The sequence below is a fragment of the Vidua chalybeata genome, chromosome 17 (assembly GCF_026979565.1).
Source record: "Vidua chalybeata isolate OUT-0048 chromosome 17, bVidCha1 merged haplotype, whole genome shotgun sequence".
In the NCBI taxonomy this organism is placed as follows: domain Eukaryota; kingdom Metazoa; phylum Chordata; class Aves; order Passeriformes; family Viduidae; genus Vidua; species Vidua chalybeata.
Window position 1 is genome coordinate 991,094 of NC_071546.1, and position 24,266 is coordinate 1,015,359.

Genomic DNA, 24,266 nt, shown 5'->3' on the forward strand with positions numbered 1-24,266 from the left:
TTCAATATATTTTCCTATTCTTAAAGGCACTGCTTTGCATCAATGAATATGCAGCTAGCAACTCATATTTCACTTAAAATAAGCGCTGTTATTGCTTTAAAGAAACCTGCATTAAATAAAACTGAAAATTTGAGCTTACACAGTGTTGTTATTATCACCATCGAATACACACACGCTGTGGGCCCCACATAGCAGAATTCCTTTGGTGAAATTACGCAGGAATGACAAAAGACAAACAGCTCCCAACATCTCTGATGATGTCTAGATGGAAACGGCAATTTACCTGTCAGGTAAAATAGTCTCCAGAGCCGAAATGAAGTAGGGAACCACAACATCAATGCCTTTCAGGTCACAGCAGAACAGAGGAGGAGAGTTTAGAATAACACTGGCAAGAACCGGGTGGCAAACGAAATCTGCTATCTGCAAACCCTGAATTAAAAGCATGTAAAATCTGACAAAGAAAGATAAGATTTAATTATTTGCACATAAAATCATCAGAATTCCACATGATTCTGCAGCCACTATTTGATCTTGTCTATATAAAACAGAGTAAGTTTCAAAAACAGAGCTAGGAAACGTTGATATAAATCTTCTCCTACATTACTTAAGCACAGGCAAGCACACCTAACCAGCTTATTAAACCCTCACAAATGACAGGTATTTCATATGAAAAGCCATTGCAGCACAGTTTTACTGAAATCTTTGACTTGTTGCAACACCCAGACTGGGAGCTGAGTAAGCACAACCAGCTGGTTACTAACAGTGGATCACCTGCTCTCCACTACTCCCTTCCCACATAAGGGTGGGATCAAGATCTTGATTTTAACTCCCCAGTACGAGAAAAATACTGTGAAATCTTGGGCGAGCAGTGGACAGAACAATGGACAGGATGTCAGGACAAAACACACTGATCAGCAATTTGGAAAATGAGACCAATCTTAACCATCATAACCACTTCAAATGAAAAAGCAAGGGCAGAAACCCAGCTACCCATCATCTCAGAGCAGTTAGCCTCTTTTGCAGGTTCTTGTTAGAGAACATGTATGCCCTCTTAATTGTTTCAAAGGTCTTGCAGACACAGAGGAATCCCACTGACTGACCAAGAGAAATATGAACTATCTATACAAAATATACTACAACATCCAAGAAATAAAATTGTTCAGTCTTCTGGGACGTTTTAATGCCATCTGGGACAAATGTACTTGAACAGTTTGAGAGAATCATGATTTAAAACTGATTCTCTGCCTCTAGCATTTGCTCCTTTACATAACAAAAATTTGTGAAAAAGGTATACTATGACAGGCAATACTGCTGCATTTTCTCAGAAATAAAACTGAACACAGAGGTAGTTCAAACACAACTGTTTCAAATCATGGGATATTACTTCATTTCAATACTCAGAGGGTGAAAAAAAGTAACTACAAAAAAACAAACCCAGTGATGTGGTATTTGACAACACAAGAATCTTTATGGTCTAATAAAGTGTACAAAGTCTTATGCCTGCACACTAATTTTTTCCATCTGAACAATATTCAGTGACAAACTCAACAAAGATAAAAATACATGAGGCAAGAAAGTGCCAAAGAAAATGTTCGTTCCAGCTTGAGGCACTTTAAGGCACTCTCCTTCAACTGAAACTTGAAGAAAACCCGGTGGAAAGCAGCATCATGAAAATGTGAGAGGAAAATTGTGGTGGGCTTAGCCAGGAATCCCACCTCCAGGCTCTGAAGGCCAGCTAGGTGTTTTTAAACTGGCAAAACAGGATTCAGACAGCAAATGAATGCTATTCACTGGGAATTATTCTGCATGATAAAGCAATAAAGCAACTGGAAGATAGGTTAGTACCGGGATAGATAAGCTGGCAATATTTCCTCCCCAGTCTTCTTGCTACAAAATATCCTACACAGTGTCCCGCATGCCTCTGCCCTTCCTGCTTCATAGTTGTCTGGGAATTCACTTGCATCAAACATGGGGTTGGAAGCCATAGTGTCTGTGGACATTTGGGATCCTTTCCGGCGGAACTCCACACTAGCCTGCGTTGCTATAGCTGGGAAGAGAAAAAACAGCGTTTCACTGGGCGTGATAATGTACAGAATAGGCTCATGGGATCCTGGACACAAAGATCAAGTCCAATTTAGTAGTTAACATGAAGCTATTAGTTCACTGCATTTGAGCCAGTGCCTCTGTTTAGGAAGTATTTGTGGGTGTACCTAACTTGTTTACTTCATAAGGATGACAACAACTGACCTTCATATCCTAGAGATTGTCCCAGCTTTTTGCTGGGAAGAGAGCGCTTATATTCAATACTAGCTTCCTATCCTCTCTCAAAGGGCAAGGATCTGCCTCACCTGGTTCTGGTCCCCACAAAAATGAAATGCCACCTTCCCTTGCTCCCTCAAAAAAGAAAAATTTTTTGATGGTACCATTACTATTGACCTCCAAGGAAGAGCTTCGCTTCCAGCTGGCCTACTCATCTCATGCTGCCCTGAATACCAAGTGGCTTTCATCCAGTTTTATTGTACAAACATATTTATTTAGGGAAAAAAAAAAATCAAAACATTTTAATGCCCCATATGACAAAGAGAAGGTTGTGGAATCCCATACTCCTAATTTAACCCCTCTCCTCACATGATCACTAAATAAATAAGAGAGCCTCCAGACAGCAGCTACTTATGGGCTGGCCATCTCCTGCTCCCTATCCTACAAGAAGGTCTGTGACCCTATCAGAGGGTCCTAATCTGGTTCTGCCCAGCTCTGTGCTCCCTCCCTGCAGGCCAGTTCTGCCAGTCCACACCACTCCGATCCATGTCTTTCTGGAGAGATTTCTGGTCTCCCTTTCACACATCAGCACTGCGTGGATACAAGACCACTTGCTCTGTTGGCTGCATCCTTTCTTCCAGGACAGCTACCAAAACAAAATATATACTGCACTCAATGTGATTTTTTTTCAATTTTTTTCCTCTTCCTTGGACAGCTTTGCTCTAGGATTACTAACATCTTAAAGAGTGTGTTCTTGTTTTTAGCTAAGACTAGATGGATTTCCAAAACTTTCATAAACTACAAAAGCAAACAGACAATGTGTACTCCTGACATAATTACACCTATGTGTTTCTACCAGCAAAAGAGAACTTCTCTCTCAGTTCTGGGACACTGGGGAACAGCAGATTCACAGTCAGCCTTGCAAACAAAGGCATGTTAACACTTTAGCAGTTGGAATACCTGATAATTTACAGATAGGGTACTTTTTTTGTTTTGTTTTAAAGGAAATGTCTTAATGACAAGTGCCTACTCCTAATTTTTTGTTTTCAGTTTTATCATTTAACCTACGTTTACCTCATAAATTTTCATTGACATTAAGTAGAAAATAAGTACAAATCTTTATGCATCTTCCCATGAGCCATTTTTTCCTAAATAAGCTATCCAGCAATATACTGTAGTTGGAAAAAAACACTACATGCACAATGCATACAAATCAAACACTAGGTCTGTAAATTAAGCTTTAAAAAAAACATGGTTAGTGCAAAGTCCTGAAATTCATGACATGATCACAGACTAAAGTACAGAAAAGATGGGTCTGATTCAGGCAGATTAATTTGCTTTTGCCAACAATCCTCCCCATTCAAAAACACACACAAAAATATTACTTGTCTTTTTCAAGTAAAAGTGCAAAAGCTACAAGAGACAATGAGAATGAATTTACAAATAAAACATGGGATTATGGAGAAAGAAAAGCATGACAGCAATTAAGGAAAAGCTACTGGTTCCTACTTACAAGATTTATAAGAAAGAAGAATTTGGATAAAAGATGCTGCAAGATAATAGAAATAAAATGGAAACAAATCAAAGGACAGCAGTAGTTATAAAATACTTTTAAGATGGTGAAATTGTAATATAAGTTAAGAAGCTTTTAGCTTTCTAAAAAATAGATTAAAAGCAAGCTTGTTAAACACATAGGAAATTGGCATAGAGGTCCAAAATTATGGTTTTGAAAGTACCATGCAAAACAATGAACAGAAAGTTACAAAATAGGACTAAAATTTAGAACTGTTCATATCAACATACATCAGCTCTTTAACAGAAGGTATTAACCCTTCTCAGCTCACAGACCCTGTCCCCAAGTTGCAGTGCACATGGAGCATACACCAGGCTATCCTAAGGCTCCTCTGAAATGGGGTATGTCTTGCAGAGGGAAAATTACTTACCTGCAATCTCCTCACAGCAGCACTCCTCCTTCCAAACCAGGAGTTCTCAACAGTAGTACAGCTCCTATTTCCCTATTTCCCCCCAGAAACATCCCGTGGGACATTAATGACGGTAGGACCAGAAGAGATGAGGGTAACAATGTACCAAGGCTCTACAACTGCGCACAGCCCCAAGACAATACCAGCAAGCCCTGAGGTGTGTCCTTCACCTGCTATAAACTGCAGAGCTGGCATCCTTTAGGTACAAGGATTGAGAATGAGCCCATCAGATTGGAAGATTCAGTTGCTGAAATGCTGGCACAAGGTGCTGGTGAGCCTCCCCCCACTCTCAGAGGCTGAGGACAGTAGGTAGAAGTATCATGCACCATACAGCAAAGCTTGTCTGAAACACATCCGGCCACTGAGCCTGCCCTGACACAGATAGACACACCCCAAACTGTCATTCTTGGGTTAATCTCAGAGGCTCTATAGCCAATTTCTTATGAAGGTTATCTATCACAGGGATCTATTTATCCCACACTATCAGCTACATAAATGCCACACACCCATATAATTCTAACAACTACATCAGCAGGACCTAGCTGCTTTCAAACCACCTATGCATCTTCCAACCGGCCATTTTTACTCTCTCACCACAACACAGGGATGTGTATGAGCTGCCCACCATAAGGCTTCCCATTAAAGCCTGTGTGCAGAAACTAAAACCTGATAAGGACACTCAAGACCCAAAAGCATCATGCCAATGATGACAAGATCACTGCTCTGCTTCAAAATCCAAACAATGACACAGGACTACCTTGAAGGACAGGGCTCAAAGAGTAAAGAGGACAATTGCTTTCCAGGTGATAACCTCCAGCAGCAGCCAACTGTATACAGATGACTTCCAGCTAATCTTGAGAGAGAACAATTCTCTCTTCCCAAAGACAAAACCAGAACAACCACAAATGTGGAATACCTACAGTTTTCCAATCAAGAGCTGGTACAAGAAGTTCACCCATGAGATGACAGAAAATTGAAAATCTGTGAAGCAGCAGCTAACCTGACAGAATCAGGAGAGTTGAGGCTGAAGGGGCCTCTGGAGATAGTCAGCAAGTTCAGTTACCCTTCTATGCATTTAGACAGTTTTTCACCTCAAGACTTACAAAAAGCTTGATAGTTTTTCCACCCATCAATTTTCATAATTTCCTTTCTGGAGGTTAAAGAGTTCTAGTGGTAAAAGGTGAGATCCCGGAACAAGGTAAAAAGGAAGGGTAGAGGGGTACTTATTCACATCAGCCTTGTTCAAGTGCGCTTTATTTCCTAGAGCTCATCAAAAAGGTATGCTGTAAGATGGGACAAGGACAATGTGTTTGGCCCTGTGTGTCAGCAGGATTTGTTTAAAAGAACCAAACTAAATCCTTAACTAGAGCTCGAGACCACAGCTCATCCACAGGGCCCCCGGAAGGCACTGCACTGAGCTCATTAATCTCTCCTTGGTAATCACATCATAGGGATTCTCACCGAGACTGTGCCACGCGACGGAAGCAGAGTGAGAAACACACACTAAAAAATGCAGCGTTCCAGAAGTGTCCTGGGCACAGAGGTCTCTACAGGACCAAGGAGCAAGTTGTAATACTTTTGCAAAATGGCTCTCAGTCCTCCAGCCAGTAATGAAACAAAGAAGCCATATCAGACAGCCAAAAGAGAAGGAATTGTTAACTGCATGGCATTGAAACAAAGCAAATATTAGAAGGGTTTAAAGCTGCTGAGTTCTTACACAGCTGCAGTTGCAGACCTAAAGAAAAATTGTGTGTGTGGGCCATGGCAAAGCTGATTTTAAGTGCAGACAATTCCTAATCAAAACATTTAAAGCACCCATAAAAGTAACAGTGCTTCTTGAAGCTAATGCTAAGATTATCAACAGTAGTGTCAGACATAGTAAGAATATTCCAGCTAGTAGTTGAAGTGTCATGGATACAAAGGATAGCAGATGGACCAAGACATACAGGAATAGCCAAACTGCAGCTGTAAAGCATCAAATTTATTTTGGACACCTTTCCTAAGGGTAGGGATTGTGGCAGCTAACCATCCCTTCGCTACTGGCCCTCCTCCTCCAAGCTACACCTACATTGGGCAGCAGGAGCAGGTGGATGGGCACAACATGCAGATCTGATTGTTACTGATGGGCTCCACTTCTGTGATGGGGGGGGCCTAATACAGACTCCTCCTGGCCCACCTCATCAGCCAGCATAGCACCTCCTGCCTTATGTTCTTCAAGGAGGAAAAGATTTCACTTGGAGGCATCAGGCATCACAGGTCAGATTCCCAAAATAAAAACTTTATGATGTGGATTTAAACCTCATTCAAATGCTTCAAGTCTGCAGAAACTCCAGGGGCCTGGCCCTTTACACATCTTGCTCATTTTCCCACCTTAAGCAGAGGCTGAGCAAAATAATACATCAGGCAATCAGAGTTTGGGGCCTCTCTACAGCGTTTCAGAAGTAGGGGTCCACACTCACTTCTCTCTCCTTCAGCCAGCCCACCTTGGCAAAACCATGACCAGTGACCTTACATAGCAGTAACAACACCCTGCAAGGGCAGCAGACACTTGACTAAATTCCCATAAGTTAATTCTGTCTTCCAAATTGCTAAAAAAGCAAGATATGCCAGGTTCCTGGGAGTCCACCAACATCACTGTGCCAGAACCACTGCTGCTAATACACAGCAGATCATGTGATGTGCGAAGACTGGTCTCGCTACAGACAGCTTGGAAGAGCACAGAGGCAAAAGAGAATTAATTCCAAACAGCTGTCTTTAGTTTTCAGAAAGCTGGTAAATATCCCTGTAAGACTAGTAACACAACAATTTTCTGATTGCTGTTAGGTGATTTAAGACATTGCATATATGAACAGAAGGCCCGGTAACCCCTTCAAGGAAATTAAGCCTTTGGATTCCAGATGACTGTGTACTTCTGCCAGCATAACAACACCTCTGTTTACAGCTGACACTTTTGCATAAACACCATCTAAGCTGACATCCTTCCCTTACAGGTTAAGCATTTCATTAAAATCGCTCAAAAAACAGGCTATGTCAAAATTTAAATTATCTAATCAATTTTGCAGATACATTAAATGCATCTGCAACCAAACACACCCTCAAAGGATGCCTTGCTCCCTCCTAAGCTCAGCTGTTTCCCTAGTCACGAGTCATAGGCCTTTTACAAAGAGATTCTGAACTCCTACCACAGACACCCACAAAGAACACTTTCAAAAAATGATGTGCTGCATACCTAAAAACACCTTTAGAAAATCCCAAATCCTAAGCTTTCACACAGGAATTTGACACAATAAACAAGGAAGATCACCAGTTTAACTGTTGCTGTCAAGTCCCACTATACATCCAACTTGCTATAACAAATGTTTTTCCCCTATTTTTCTTAGGCCAGTGAGTTACTGACAGATTGATTAATAGATCTCTCAGAAAAGTGAGCAGACATTCAAAATACACAAGGATCAGGAAAACTGCAACGAGTGAGAAAGATTATTCTTTTCTGAATATTATTACCAAAAGTAAGATGAGAGCTAAAAAGCCTCTCTGAGCAGAGCACTAATTCTGTTATGATATCTCAAAACATCTAACCTCTGCAGCTGAGCAAAGCACAGGAGACAAAGTAAGTTTGGCAGTTAAAGGTTGAAGACAACGAAGATATCGAGTCATTAAGGGGAACACACAGCAATCATAACAGATAGGTAGCAACTTCACTAGCTATTTTAAGGACTCCTATTTCCATAACACTCTACGAAACCAAGAAGTACCGCTTTGTGCACTATGTGGAGCAAGGTAGGACAAATTTTCAAATATTAAAGAGTTTATATGAATAGTTGCTATTAATCATAGATACTCAAGCAGGTTTCAAACTAAGAAGTGGACTCCTACCATATGATTTCCTCCACTTAATAGCATCTTCCCCAGTATCATAATTGGAAGTGCCATGCTTGTTAGAGTAAAGGAGTAAAAAGTGGACTTTTAAACTTTAAATTCCCAAAACAGCTGCTCAGCTAATAGCAGATGCTTGCTCAGCTCAAGGGATTAATTGCAACAGAGCACTTCAGATTTTACTTTTTTTGGATTATGCATGTGTTAATCTTGCAGGTAGGAAATGTCAAGAAAACAAGGAAAAAAGTGTACATATATTTTTTGTAATATTTACCAGTCATGCTGCTGTCTCTGTTTATTCCATTATGAAGTTTACAGTGAACAAATGCTGCATCAAATAACCATGATCCAAAGAGGTTCAAGATGCTGTTAACCTTTGGCCTGCGAGGAGCTGGAAGTGGCCGAGGCTCAGAGCTTGTCTGGTTTGGGCTAGAGAGTGGAGAAGTAGAAGAGGGTTGGTGCTGCACTTTTGAAGCATGTGCAGTAGTTACCTGTTTGAACAGAAGAACAGAATCAGCTCCTAGAATCAAGGCAATTACTTCCTCTAACTGAAGAAACAATCCAAAGGGTCAGCTACTCAAACACAGGGTATGAAATCTTACAGTGCTGGTTTTCATCGTCACTTTGTTCACAGTCACTGCCCGATGCCTCCGGTTGTGGGGTGGAGTGGTGTTGGTAGCAGTGCTCTGGGGCATGCTCAGCCTGTTCACCGGCGTGGGTGGTGCGCTGTCGGACCGGGGTCGGGAAATGCCTGTAAGGCCAGAAATAAAGCAGGCTTTCAGCAAGAATTCCATGGGCTCACAGAGAGCAGGCCATTAATAAGCATAGAGGCCTTTGGTCAAGAGCCATGACTTCCCCCATTCCCCAAAACAGCAGTAGCAACAAAAACACCCCTCCCTATTTTACTATTAGCAGAAATAAATTCATAAGCAAATTAAAACAGTAATTGCATCAGATAAGCAATTGATTGAAAAACACCAAAGGACCCCACACCTTAAGGCTGTGGGAAATGGCAGATGGGAAGAATCAGTCTAGAAGCAGGCAGAGGGAAAGGAGCAAGGTTCACTTGCCAAAGACAATTTCACAGCTCACTTCTGCCAAAATTCTGGTGCCTCTCATCTTTGCCTTTCTTTCACAATCATAACTCCCACACCTTTTTCTGAGACATCTCTAAGATGTCTGGCCCTTAAAGCCACCTTAGCTCACTAAATTAAGATGAAACCCATCCACCACACAGCTTTCTGCTCAGTTTGAGCTGAATCAGCTGCTGAACGGTCAAATACTAAGGCAGCACACAAGACAGAGTAAGAAAGCAGAGCAAGCTATAATTTTTCTGGCAGCAGCAGGACATTAGACCAGTTTTTATCCAGCTTCAGGTAAATTCATGGTGTACAGAGCTCTTCCCCATCAGAATCAGAAGGAACTCAATGTCTGCAAGATTTGATGTGACGAACATCGCTTTTGCCCATTTTAATGAATTCCAACACCTGAGTGCCCCATTTGAAAAATGAAGTGGGGAACCACAGTGTGCTTGAGAATTTGACACAGGTGACGCAGATGTTTGTTGGTTTTTTTTTTCTTTGACTATGTTAATTAAAGCACTCAACTACTTTTCATAACACATTACAGACAATTTGCTCCTGCTAAATCATCGGTGTTACAGCCCAGGCAGAGTATGCACTATGAAACCTATTGTTTTGGTACATTTGGCTGGAAAAGAGGATGTACTATTTTGCCAAACAGATCATGTAGGTACCAGGGAGAGCAAGATAAAACCCAGTGTTTTAGCACTTGTGACAGAAGGTAATGAGCTCTCCCATCGGCCTTCACTGAAGATCTTTGTGCAGCTCTCAAGTCTGCCCGAGCACACTCTCCCAATCCATACCTACAGCCTGAATTTAATTTCACTACGAAATCTCCTGCGTCCCAATGCTTTGTAGTCTCCATCTCTGCATTCCAGATAGGCTATTATCACTCTGGGTGCTTCATCTTGCTACAAGATCTTCAGAAGTCTTAAGTGTCTGATTCATAAAACCACAGAATAGTTTGGGTTCAAAGGGACCTAAAAGACTCTCCATTCCATCCCCAGCCACAGGCAGGGACACCTCCCACTAGACCACTTTCTTCCAAGTCCAGTCCAACCCCACCTTGGACACTTCCAGGGATCCAGGCGCTGCCACAGCTCCTCTGCACAACCTCCAGGGCCTCCTGAACCCTCACAGGGAAGACTTTCTTCCCAATATCCAGTCTAACCCTGCCCTCTGTGCCCCTGGAGCCTGCTCTTCTCCAGGCTGATGGTCTCATTCCACTGGCAGGTTTTTTTCTAATATTGTTTACATATCTGCTCTAGTCTTCTGCAATCTCTCATCAGCTCACACTTATGACAGATGACATTTGTTTGTACACATTTAAGCAGAAAAGCAGGCAGCTCCTCCAAGTTTACAGTAGCATGTATTCCCTGAAGAGCTTTCAGTAAGTCTGAAGCATACTAAGTATAGTGCTTTAAATTTCAGGTACTCCATCCTGTTACTTAAGGCTAACCAGCTAGAGCTACTCCGTTACCAGCAGACACAAAGAAACACAACTTTCCTACTCAGCAGTAGTAGTAATCCACTAACTGTAAACTAAGGGGAACCTCGCAAAGATCTGAAGATGACAGTCCAAATTCAACACCTTATAAAACAGGCACACAGCAGCTGCCACAAAGATTAGAAACATGGCGGTGAGTGCTCACAACATGCTAAAGCATAGCACTTGCATTGGTGATTAGATGGAAAGAAAAAGCCTTGTTTGGGAAAGAGATCCCTGGTTTTATTTTATTTTATATTTCTGATTTATTTGTTTTGCATTTGAAACTAAGGCCATCTACAAATTCATACATTCAAATGTTACTGTTGTGTATACAGATTTTTTTAGAAGTGATCTGAAGTCTCCTCCTCATCAATTCTAGGATATACTTGCAAAAGATTTATTGTTATTGCTGTATTTATGGAGAAAACAGATTTAAAGAGAATAAAATAATTATTAAATTAATAATCCTAGCTATCCATGGGCAAGACAAAAGCATTACCTAGGAATGCATCCACTAAACAGCTGATTCCGCGCATGGCACGAAAGAATATTTGAGGCAGATGTTTAAGGCAGGGGTACTGATTCAGTTCTTGAGTCATCCCACTCACATTCAGAAACTGCTCCTGAAATTTGGGGGTAGAGCTAATAATGGCTGGGTTACTCAAATCCACAGGATTACTGCACAAAAAAAGAGCAAAATCTATGTTAGTCAGTTTGAGAACAGCTGCTAAGATTTAAAAACACTTGACGATGCAATAGTTTAAGGCATTCAAATAACACCACAAACCAACATCCAATATTAATACATTCTAGCCTTCCATTGTAGGAAGGCAATTTTCTCTTCCTGGGTTGGCAGTATATAGCTGCCTTCATTTCAAACATTACCCAAACACACTGAACGATTATAGTAAAATAAAACAAACCAGAGCACGGACTTGTTAGACTAATTATTGCAGCAATAATAATTACTTATGAGGTATTTTGAACCCAGTTAAGAGTTGCTTATATTGTTATTCTAGAAAGATAAGCAAAAAATTAAATACTGTCAAACAGTGACAAGAAGAGGAGTAAATTGTAAAAGTTTGAGAAATTTTTCCTGACTGACTCAAATCCTGAAACAGCAAATTTGTAAATTCCAAACTTGAAGAGTACAGTAGTTGTGACATTAATACTACAAATGAAGAAAGAGGGTTTTTTAGTTAGTTAAGAAGTAAATTTTAAACAGCCAAATATTTATCTAGTTTTAACTATTAAATAGTATTTTGTATCATTTTTTAAATATTCTGGACATTGAGAGCATTAATGTAATGCCACATCCAAAAGTCTTTAAAACAAAACACAGCATTTGGTTCAGCTGTGCATTTAAGAAAGATTAACATGTATGGTAAAATTAAGTGTATAGATTTCTTCATAAAAATAAATATATAAACACCCATTTAAAAAATAAATTCTAAGTTCAATTTACCCTGGAGAATAAATGGAAGTAGTAAGCATCTCCCAGATCTATTGTTCAGCTTTTCCTGTTTGTTATCTCAGAGAAACAAAATTCTATTCAACTCTTGTTTTTCACATCCTCCAAAATGCCAAATAGCTAAAATAGTTTTTAATTAACTGAACCAGTTTACATTTTGAAAGAGTCAGAATTCAAAGCTGAACACCACTCACACCCTGCCCTGAGCTGCTGCGTGGCACTGGCACAAGTCTCTCATTTTATTCTATTTATATGCTTAATCTTGGCCATCTCCAGAGTAATGTTTCATTTGTCATGCAAATGTATAGAGCTGATGCAAGAACAGGAACAATGGATGGCTGTAATTACAATACCTCAGCATATGTAAAAAGCGAAACCATGTTTGTGCAACGCACTCATTATCCATTTCAAGAGGAATCAGACCAGCATCTTCATCGGGAATTTTGAATGGAGGAAATGAAGGTCCATATGTAAAACGCAGCAACCTAGAAAGCAAGTCAGACAGACCTGTCCTTCAGCTCAAAAAATTAACATTGCCTTTGCATCCCAAAGGTATAAGCAGCCCCCAGGTGAGTCCACAGGCAGCAATGCAACATCCCAAGTTTTCCTAGAGATCCCATTTTATACAATCTCTCAGCCTTGGATGGCGCACACCTGGAGCCTGCCTAAAATTCCAGCCAAACCCAAAAGCTATTAAGGCACAAGACCCCACAGCAGCTCTCCCATCCCTTAAGCCAGAGGGGTCACCAGTTATCACAGCCACATGCACATCTGACAGGACATTACATGTGAAGGAAGAAGGATTTTTTTTTTTTTTTAAAGAAGGAATTCAAACCCTTATCCTCACAGCTGTTTAGCTCAAGCTCTCAGTGACACTAGCAAGTCATATTAGGTTGCAGCTCTAAATTCCAGCTCATGATTGATAACCTACATTGTACCTCTCAGCACCCTGAGCAGCACTCACTGTTGACCTACAAGCAGCACAGGACTTGCAAGCCACAGTTTAGTGAGTTCTTCAAAACAGATGCACCACATCTGCCAGAGGCTGGAATCTACATACCAACAAAGAGCAAAGCAGTGATCCGGTACCATAAGGACAATGCTTAGGCAAATGGGGATCTTTCCCTAAAAGAGCGGTAACTACCTGAAGAGTCATCAGTGACCTTCAGTGACTGCAAGAAACCAGTTTTTCAAAGAGCATGACCAAATATTTAATGACATATAGGTCATTTTCAAGAACGATTGAAGACAGAAATAAATTTTAAGCCACACATCCAAGACAGTTAAAATATATTTAAAGCAGTCTAGATGGGGTAAAAGTAGTATCTATTGGTATGGCAATACAAGTAAGACTCCAGTTTCATCCTGCTAAAAATCATAGCCAAGGACACAAATTGACCCTGCATATGTGTACAGATTTCCAAATATAATTTTCCATATGTTTTTAATTTGAAACGTTTACTCTCAGCTTATTGCTAATAACCTGATTCACAGAACTGTTTACTAAAACATTTTAACTGTTTGAAGCTAGAGCTTCATTGAGGTATTAAAAATGCAGCTTAAAATACCAATGAACTTAAAGCCAGCTTCAGAGGAGCCTAACCTTCCCTGCCTTGGTATCAGGCATAAACCAACATTACTGAACACAGACTAAAACATTCCAGAAACCCTGCATACTCCTGTGCACCAACAGAACCAAGCCTGTTAGTCAACAATGGGAGAGGAAGTGTAGGCACAGTGTGTGGTGCAGAACACCAACACATGTTTTGAGACAGAGCTGTTCTTTTCAGATCAGTGAATCATAAAGTATTTTCCGTTATGTAACACTACATCTAACAAGCTAAAAATAGCTGAAGAAATAGCGTGGGAAATACACAGAACTTGTATTGCAGCTTTATTTCCCAAGGGCTTAACAAATAGCTGCATAACCTGGAAAAATCTATTCACACTTCACATTTTGACAGGTAATTCAAAGCAAAAGTTTTCAAAGTTATAATAAACCCTTGCAGAAAAATACACTATTGAATATTTCACAATGCAGCAATTTTGACACATCTTTCAACTTCTACAGAAATAAGTTACTGATATTTCAGGAGAGCTGGAAGGAGACCCAGATGACTCTCTTACAAGTAATTAATCCAGTTCTTTCCTCCAAGAGTCTGAGATTCGTCCCACAAAGACTTCACACCAAAAAGACCTCAATATTAAGGGTACTGAAACTCTCCTCACTGTTCAGAACCTTCTATCATAACCAAAACTCTCCTGCCAGCCCCAGATGTGAGTGTTCCTTCAATCATTTGCAGGTGATACCGAGGTGGGCAGGAGCTGACCTACTGAAGGACAGGAAGGATCTCTAGAGGGATTTGGGCAGGCTGGATCAAGGGGCTGAAGCCACCCCATGAGGTTCAACAAGGCAAAGTGACAGGTCCTGCCCTTGGGTCACAATAACCCCAGAGCTACAGGTTTAGGGCACAGTGGCTGCAAACTACCCAGCAGGAAAGGTCATGGGGGTGCTGCTCAACAGCAGCTGAACAAGAGGCTGGTGTGCCCAGGTGGGCAAGAGGCCAATGACACCTGGCCTGTACCAGCCATGGTGTGGCAGCAGGGCCAGGGCAGCGACTGTGCTCTGTACTGGGCACTGGTGAGGCACCTCCAATCCTGGGGACAGTTTTGGGCCCCTCATGGCAAGAAAGGCATTAAGGGGCTGGAGTGTATCCAGAGAAGGGAACAGGGCTGGGGAAGGGGCTGGAGCACCAGGAGCAGCTGAGAGAGCTGGGAAGGCTCATCCTGGAGAAAAGGGGACTCAGAGGGGACCTTCTCATTCTCTACAACTACATGAAAGGAGACTGGAGCCACCAGAGGGCTGGCCTCTTCTCCCAGGTAACAAGGGACATAACATGGGGAAATGGCCTCAAGTTGTGCCAGGGGACATTCAGATGGGATGGAAAAGTGTCAGGCACTGGCACAGATTACCCAAGGCAGTGGTGGAGTCACCAAAGGGTATTAAAAGACCTGTGGATATGGCAATTGGGAACATGGGTTTGTGGTGGGCTTTGCAGTGCTGGGAGCATGGTTGGATTTGATGATCTTAGAGGTCTTTTCCAACCTAAACAATTCTATCATATACGATCCTCACTGCTCCCATACCCAGCACAACTCAGTACAGCTCTTCTCCCCTACTCTCTAGAGCAGAAAGCCTGTGGTCTTCCTCTGGCCCATCACATCCTGACTCCCAGGGATCAAGTGCCAGGCAGCTGTAACACAGTTTCAGCTCACAGGGTCCAAGCAGAGTCCAAGAGGCACCTCAAACCCAGCAGCATGAGCACTAACAAGCACCTAATAATTTTGATGGTGACACACACATATAATGCTATACTAATATTCTTGAGTCATTCCTCAGAGGATATGATGAAGAGTCACAATCATGGAGACTAATACACACACATGCCACCAAGTGCTAAATATCACAGAGGTGCTAAGCTTACACAAAAACAGAGAGAATCCAACTCCGATCTCCCCTTGCAGAACAAAGGAATACACACACAATCCAAGGATACAGCAAGAACTCTCACTTTGTATTGCTTATTCACTTTTGGATTGCTGCACATTCCACAAATAAGCAACTCCAAAACATATATGACCATTATTATCCCCATACATGCATTTATTTCTACAGGATTTCTCCTACCTGGAAGTAAGGGCACAAATGACCTTGCTCCACTGCTCAACTACTGCAGGATGATGTCGCCAGTTAGCCACCATCTCTTTGGCAGTTTTCCAGTAAGGAGGTGTTGGAAAGCACCGTGTACAAGCGAGTAACCATACCTCAAACAGCACGCCAATTAATTTTTCAGCCAGATTCTCAGCAATGCCACCTTACAACAGAAACCAAGCACACCTTCAGTTAATGTTCCATCTAAGTAACTTCAAATATCTCCCCACAGAGGTTTTGGTTAAAGTGCATAAAGATTAAGCCCTCTTTTTTTTATAATTTTAAAGAATGATCCTTGATTGCTTCCTACAGCCAATTAGCCTTTTTGCAAGGCCAAGTACAATAGATAAAGCCCAGCCACATGTGTGTAATAAGGGGCAGCAGGAATCCACCAATCTTATGCAGTCTTCTATTGCACTGTGTCTATATTGAAGTCTTTTTTTAAAATCAGTAAAACTAATACTATTATTTTGCACTAGGCAGGCTGAACAGCAAAACAAAGGGGTTTCAGTGAAACAAACAGGGAACAACAGTGTCTGAAACTGTTCATACCAAACTGCTCCTGTATAAAGTCATTGTCCTGCAAAAATCGTTTCAGGAAAACTCAGCTCCAAATCATTCAGTCTTTTTTGGCAATGCTTTATTTTGGAGTAATGGGGCAGAATTAGGAGTGAGCTATTGTGCTTTGGTAGCTCCTAAGAGCTTTTAATGGGTTCCCCCATCCTGCTGGCAAGCTGAATGTCAAGAAGAGCCAGAAGTATTTTAATAATTGAACCAAATGGAAGATGAACATGAACCTTGCACAGTTGGAGCTGCTAGAAGAGTGTCATTGATCTGAAGAAGAAATAATAACAAAACCTCCCAGGTTTCTCTTGCCATAATTGTTGACTCATGTGCCAGCTTCTGGACAGCTTTCAAAACCTGCAAGCACAATCTGATCTGACTGGATCCCGGGTCTGGCCTGCAAGATAAGAAAACAGTGCTTGAGAAATAGAACTATTAAATGATGCATTCAGTAAAATGAACTTTCAGCATCCTCAACTTACAAAAGGATCAAATATTATTGAGTGAGACCCAAGAACATGAGCCAATATGCTTCTGTGCACCCCAACTCTGTCTCTAGGCATCCTAACTCTGCCTTAATGAGCACAAGATGCACCGTAACACTCTTCTCCATGTGAGACTCAATAAATAGCACAAGCACAATCCATCATGTCAGATTTATCTTGGGCCAAACAATGACAATCCAGTTGAGACATCATGAATTATTACATACATAATTCAGAAGTGGCAAAACTAGGAGAACATAGTTAGCAAAATAATTTAAATTCTTCCTAGTTCTCCTCTTGTTTCCAAATCAACTCTTACCACTTCTTCCTTTAGTCTGATGTTCCTATTTAATGACCCCCTTCTAGATCTTCTTCTGTAAGCAGTTAGGAGGAAGGAAGGAAGAAGGGTTTCCTAGGTTTTTCCTGTAGTAATAATCAGATCCACACTGGCACTGCTGAGTCACTCAACATGAAGTTGTGCAGAAGCAGCACAAAGCAGCATCACCTCCTCCCATTAGTTAGTCTGGACAAGGCAGAACAGGTACAAAACAGTCATGTGACACATTCTGGACAGTATCTGAGGACATTGGTAAAAAACCTGAGGAAGCCCAAATTTTAAAGGGCAAGAGAAGAGATTGCAAATTAGAGTGTGCAGTATATGTAAGGCATATTTCAACCTGTGCATGATTTCGTGATGCCTCCTACTACCACTGAAAAGATGACCAAAAAAAAATCATACAAATATTACCATCCACTGGACTACTAAGTAGTATTACCAGATTCCTACCAAATATTTTCAATGTGCTATAACCCACAAGAGTCATGTTGCATAGCAAGCACCTCAAGAATCTGCTGGTCCACTAAATACTATCAGCTTTTATCTTGGGAGTATAAATGTTGTATTGCAGTACTGGAAAAAAGATTACAAAGAGGCAATACTGTCCTAATATGCCTAATGAGCAAAATTGCACACTACTAACCACAGCTGAGGACCTCAGTGGGTTGCTTGATGCTAGAGCTAGATCATAACCCAGAGTCTCTCTGTAGAATAACAAACTTCGGGATAAGTGAGCCCTTCCTTGCTTTCAGCACTATTTTTTGTGTGAGCAACAACTGAGCAGATTGTTTCAGTCAAAAGGTATCCTCAATCTATATAGGCTTGAGGCTTCCAAAGCTGCTTCAAGACTTTTTCCCTAATCATTTAGAGAAACTGTAAAAAAAACAGGGCTTATAATGCAAGCTAACGGGATACTTCTGTGCTAATCTTGTAAAGGCAACTCAAACATTTCTGTCCATCTATGACTTCCTCTTGTCTGCAAAGCTGACCTGGTGACAAGCTCTGCTTGCACTATTTCTAGACTTCTAGATGTCTAGATTTCTACAGACTGTGGCCTACTGGCCATTCTCCTTCAGAAGTACTGTTCCCATTATTTCATATGAGAAGCATATGAAGTTATTACCAAAAAAAAGTACTTTGGCAGTCACGTGTTCCACAGTCTCTCAAGCAATTCCAGACATTTCTGTTGCAGAGAACCTGGATATCTGTACCTCACTCTCCTGGAGAGGTAATACAGGGGGAGAGAGTTCTCATATTTCCTTCCAACAGCGTTTGTGGCACTGAAACTTTATCTGACAGCAGTAACAACCACTACTGCTTAAGTCATCTTCAAGACCTCTTGGATATTCTAGAGTCGCCAGAAATGGAAAGCCTGGGGGTTGCCTGGGGACTATTCAAATATGTCAACAAAGTGTTTGTTTCTTCAGGGTGGACAGAAGGCCGATACAGGAGGGAAGGAGGCAAACACCTTCTCTCCCGTCACTGCAGCAGACAGAGGAAAGCTAACTTGACTCACCCAGCCTTCACAGTTTTATTTTTCAGCACCACACTATTTCAAGGACTGTGCATGTAAACGTTTGATTCAGTTGAGCACTGACACTAGAATCTATATGCATTTGCTCTGTATGGGTGTACGCAAGCTCCTGAGATGCCGTTTAACTGAAGTGCCCACTTCAGGCTGTTGTGTTTCCCACCTTACCTATATGTCACCATCTGAGTCTGATGCCTTCACAACTCTGGGCCACCACTTAAAAGGCAGCCAAACCAACCCCTACATTGTTTCCAGAGAACCAGGGTGAAGAAGGAAGCTATTTTAATCAACCTTCCATAGGACATAGGCTTATAATAATGACTTAGTATCTTCAACACAAGAACAGATTTTTCCAGGAGACAGTTCAATACAGGTTGCTGTAGCACCTCCTGGGTAAGTATTCTACATGAGCCCATTATCATCAGCAACCTGCATCAATTGGGTAAACCCAGAAATCATTCTCCTCTTCCCCACCACAGACACCTAAGTCTGAATCTTTGCTTTTATTCAAGGCAGCTGTGCACAACTCAGTTCTGTATTCCATTTGAGTATAGAAACTTCTCCTGTTGCTGGAGTGATTTCTGAACATCACACCCTGGAGGGCAAAACTTAAAAAGAGTAGGGACTTGAATATCAAATGTTGACAGCAGCAGCCATGAAAAATCAGTGTTTAAGATACATCTCAGTGGCCCTTGAAAAGAAAAACCTACAGAACAGCTATACTACAGGGACAATGTTTAAAATAATGATTTTTCAGCCTTCCTTGTCTCTCGGTGTTAATTATTTCATTCAACAGCTATCATGTGTAGTCTACCAGCCTACATCAAGGTCCAGCAATGATTTTGGGAGAGAAGGGTGTGCTCTTGCATGCTATTGTGCCAATAGCATGCAAGAAACTATACTACTGAGCTGCCTGCTACTAGGGCCCCCGGTGGGAGAGCAAGCAAGGGATCACAGAAACAACTATTTAATGGACTAGTGAAGAATTCCTTCTCTGCTGTGCCAAGGGAATAAAGGATCCCAGACAGCAGACTGTATTCTGCACTTATTAAAGCTTAGAAACAACCTCCTACTGCAGTCTAATCCAGAAGCTTGCTTTCCTCAGACTTGTGTCATTGCCTTGACCATCCTTTAATGGGAATTAAAATGCATTTTCACTACAAGTTAAGAGCAACAGCAACTAAGAGTAGGTGGTAGACTTCAAAGCAATCAATAAACAGCAGAGAACTCCTCTGAATTTGCACAAGTTATTATTCAAAGTCCTTTATAAACAAAGCCTTTAGTAAAGTGACCCAAGTGCAGCTGAGCACTTTGAAGGCCACCTGCAGTGATACATATTTAATACTGATAAAAGCAGATAATCTGATATTTACAAACATATACTAAACATTGATCTGAAGTTAAGCACCTTTTCAGGGGGCGCTATTATTTAATCTTCCTTATCCAGTACATATGTCCAACAGCAGCAGGTAAACTTGCCATAAACTGTAAATAAGGTAATGATGTTTGCACACTCTGACAATGTAGCTGTGTACAAGACCTAGAAACATGCCTATCTCAACATCATCATCCAAGGATGTCAAGCAGCAAGCACATCGCCACCAGGTTCTTTCAAAACTACCAGAGAATGACAGTTAGCATAAACATGCATATTTAACAGGCAGCAAGATGCAGGCACAGAGCAGTCCCTTACTGGAAGATCCTTCACTACATCACACACACGTGGTCAAATTTTGACTAACAAGGGCTGGGACTGCCATGATGTTCTCTTAGTTTATCTCAGTTTTACAAAATGAAAAGCCCATGGTCACGCAGTGATGTTCTTCTGCTTTTCCCTTTACCCTCCAGTCATCCAATAGAGATAAATCTTGAACCTCTTGGAACAGTAAACATTCAAGGATATGAACTATGTGATTCCAATTACCTAACCACAGCAGCAAAAACTCAATTTGCTACTGCAAAATTACAGAAGACACTTGGAGAAACACCTTCCTCCTAAGCTTGCAGCAATAGCAGTCTTATTTTACTCAAGAGCCTCCACACTTCCTGAGTCCTCTGACAGTTCACCTGCTGACTATAGCTTGGAATCCCTAACACTCACCTTGGTACAAAGAGATTTTGGAGATGTTTGAGAATGCTTTGAACATAAAGGTTTGGTTCCTTAAGAACAGGCAAAGGAATAGAGTCCTTAGGAAACACAAGAGCCATAATCCAGTCTGTATACACATCCACACAGTATTTCACAGTATCGCCATCCAAAGGGAGGGTCAGTCCATAACAAACCACCTCCATAGTCCATTTTACCTAACAAACACAAAGCAAAAGTTATTTGAAATGAATATTGGTAAGTAAGTACTGGTCAGAGCACATTAGTTCTAAGTCAAAAAAAAAAAAAAAAAAAAAAAAAAAAAAAAAAAAAAAAAAAGCAACAATAGTTATGTTTTATGGGCAATTCTGTGTAACATATCCTGCAATAAAACACCAAACCATTAACTCATATATCATATTATGAAGAATATGAATAAATGGCAAATCACTCTCTAAATCCTGAATCTCTTAAATCTAAACTGTAGAGAGAACTCTTCAGAACACACAAAAGCTGCTACTGAAAGATTTTCAAATTCTAACAAATACTTGTACTATACAAAGACTTTTTTTTGAAGTCACATGCTGCTGCTCCAAAACTGAAGGTAAGTAGAAAGGCTTAGTGTTAAATGCTAAATTCCTTGGGTTTGTTTTGAGTGTTTTTGTTGGTTTTCTTTAGCCTGAATTTCGTGGTATAGTAGCTCAGGTAAACATTTACTATTAAGTCATGAAGTACACTGTTGCTATGATATAATTGCTAATAAAAGCCCTGTGGATATTAGTAAACTAAAAATGTTACACACTTCATAAAACTTGGGACAATAAAGAGATAAAAATAAAAGAGGCCATAGAAAACTATTAAACTGTTACTCTGGCATGAAGGAAACTATCATCTCCAAGGAAAGGCACTTACTTCTTTGTCTGTTTTTAGTAAACTCTCACTTCCAACAGATGATGTAATTAAAGCTTGTCCAAGAGGACGCACCACTGCATTTGCCACTTCTCTCCCCACATTCTCAGGATAGCTGTGAAGTACACTGGTATTCCCCTGATCATTTTGAATAACAAGATGCAAGGATCTCCACTCCGAGTACATAGTGTCTCTATGCTACAATCCAAACAACACCTGGGGGGCAAGGAAGAAAAAGAGACAATTAATTTAAATGTCTATGATATGAGTTAGCAAAACTGAGGCTGTGTATCACAATCCAGACCCTTGTAAATTCAAGATGCACATATCCATTTCATACATTTGACAATCCAGAAGAGATTCCAACAGTTGTTCTTCAACCTTCGTATGTTTTTTACACAGACGTGCTTTAACGTAGCTTGATTAGAGAGATTACAGCAAGATTCAGTTCAGGACTATATGCCCATTTTAGATACTTAACCCTGAGAAGTGACTTCATGTCACACTTCTGCTTGCACCATCTTTGCAGAAAAGATGCTCCCCTTTACATGACATCTTCAGGTAAGTAGAAAGCAGTTCTACAAGTATTCTGCTCATGAAACAATGGCTGCAATTCATCCCTCATTCCCTTTTTCACCTCAACAGCAGTTAAAAAGAGACACCAGGAAACTTCCAGGAAAACCTTAGCCATCTGAGAAGACAAAAATTCAGCCTCTTTTATATTCATACGGTATTTCTACAGCAGACACTACTCAAAACTGATAGCTGAAAAATGTAATTCAGTGATAATGAAGAGTGCCCTTTATTTGCTGTGAGTTCAGGACTGGCTGAGCCTTAGTGCATCACTAGCTTAAACCCAGCATCACTTTACAGTTTCATTACAGCACATATAGGTTCCAAATCTATGGCACTGGGGTGCATTTTAAATCCTTGTAAAGTCAATACACACAGAGAGTCACTCCATAAAAATCCACATTTGTCCCACAGATTCCAGACAGAAAAGCCACTAGGAAATTTCCCAGGCAGTGGTCTCAGAACTAGACACAGTTCTCATTTGAGTAACAATCCCAGCACAACTGCAGTTGTGTATTTCCCCTCACTGCTATTTGAGATCAGGAAGCCAAGCTGACTGTGAACTAACCAGGTTTTTGCAGTGATGGGAGCTTGGGATGGGTATTTTGGCATCGTTGTGAAACCTCAACCAAGAGAGGTGATTAGAAGCAGCAGAAGTTAAGCTGTGCTCCCACAGTCCATCTCCAGGCAGCAGCACCCTTGTGTCCCAAGCAGTGGCTCGTGCTGCACCAGTAGCACACACACCTACGTGCTATACAGGGCAGGGCTGGGAGCCAGGCCAGAACCCCCTGCCCTGGGAACGGGTGGGGCGAAGCAGCACCAGTCATGGGACTGGACTGGGCAGCTCAGAGACACCCATCACCCACAGCCAATTTTGATCCACACATCAAACACATCCAGAGATCTGATCTAACTCAGATGAGAAACATCTGTGCCAACACAACAGAGCAGTGAGGACCCCAGGCCAGAGGGGTGGCAGGAACATCCCTCTGACAGCAGAATGCTTTGTACAGGCCCACAACAATGTTAAACTGTTGCTCAAGCAGGTGATACCACAGAAGCCTGAGCCACCAGAACTGCGACTGCACCATCTCCTTTTCCTCCTCTCCCACCAGAATTGGCAGCCTTTTATCCATTATCTGAGCCAGGTGATCACATGAACAAGGAAAACAGGGCTGGCACAGGAGAAAAGCAAGGAGTGTTCAAGAGACACTGCTCAGAGCAGCTCAAGCTGTCATGGATGGCACTCCAATATCCATTTGCCAACTACACTTACCTAGCACGATTTGGAAGCCAGTTAGTCATAAAAGGAATATGTTGAACACTTCTCTTAGACATTCGTTGGCCCAAAATCAAACAAGAAGCTAGGCCTGGAAATACACATTCCTATGGAAAAGCCTATTTAAACAATCTGCCTATTTAGCTGACTCCTCAAATGTTTATACCCAAAACCTATGCAAAAAGCCTGATGATTCCCTTCGAGGGAGACAGAAAAGCAAGGCAGCAAGATCTTGTCTTCCAAACTACATCCTTCGTGGTTTGAGGCAGCAATCACGTGTGCTTATCTGACAGTGAGTGAACCAGAGCAGCAGCAGCCTGCATGATGTACAATCCCTACATCCTTCAGGTACATTCCCTCCTTTGGGGACTGAGGCAGGGAGAATGCTCATGTCACTGTGGTCAAAATCCTTAGGCTTAGAGAAAAATAGCAATTCCAAGATACAGAAAAGTAGCACACAAACACACAACCTCCCCAAAATCAAATCAAACCAACCCCCCCCCCCAAAAAAAAAAAAACCCTCAAAAACGAAATACCAAACAAACCCCACAAAATCCCAACCCTCAGTGATTGCTTTGATCACTGTTTAGTTCCGCTATCTAAGTTTCCATACTGGTATCTTTTCCTTTCA

At 41.3% G+C, this 24,266-nt stretch overlaps 1 protein-coding gene across 5 annotated transcripts in view; it reads right to left on the reverse strand.

The window, feature by feature from the left end:
• Positions 1-24,266, reverse strand: part of RALGAPB (Ral GTPase activating protein non-catalytic subunit beta) — a 62,053-nt gene that overhangs the window by 33,359 nt on the left and 4,428 nt on the right. For 3 of the 5 annotated variants that reach the window (XM_053958373.1, XM_053958371.1, XM_053958372.1), the window contains exons 2-11: positions 21,787-21,999; positions 20,890-21,092; positions 16,669-16,832; positions 15,848-16,034; positions 12,513-12,644; positions 11,188-11,366; positions 8,720-8,868; positions 8,392-8,608; positions 1,846-2,047; positions 284-451 (exon numbers count right to left, since the gene is read on the reverse strand). In XM_053958373.1, the coding sequence (XP_053814348.1) occupies positions 284-451; positions 1,846-2,047; positions 8,392-8,608; positions 8,720-8,868; positions 11,188-11,366; positions 12,513-12,644; positions 15,848-16,034; positions 16,669-16,832; positions 20,890-21,092; positions 21,787-21,969 (1,784 nt within the window). In that variant the 5' untranslated portion in view covers positions 21,970-21,999. Of the gene's footprint in view, positions 1-283; positions 452-1,845; positions 2,048-8,391; positions 8,609-8,719; positions 8,869-11,187; positions 11,367-12,512; positions 12,645-15,847; positions 16,035-16,668; positions 16,833-18,773; positions 18,849-20,889; positions 21,093-21,786; positions 22,000-24,266 lie in introns of those variants that run through there. The other 2 variants (XM_053958374.1, XM_053958375.1) reach the window with 2 other exon arrangements.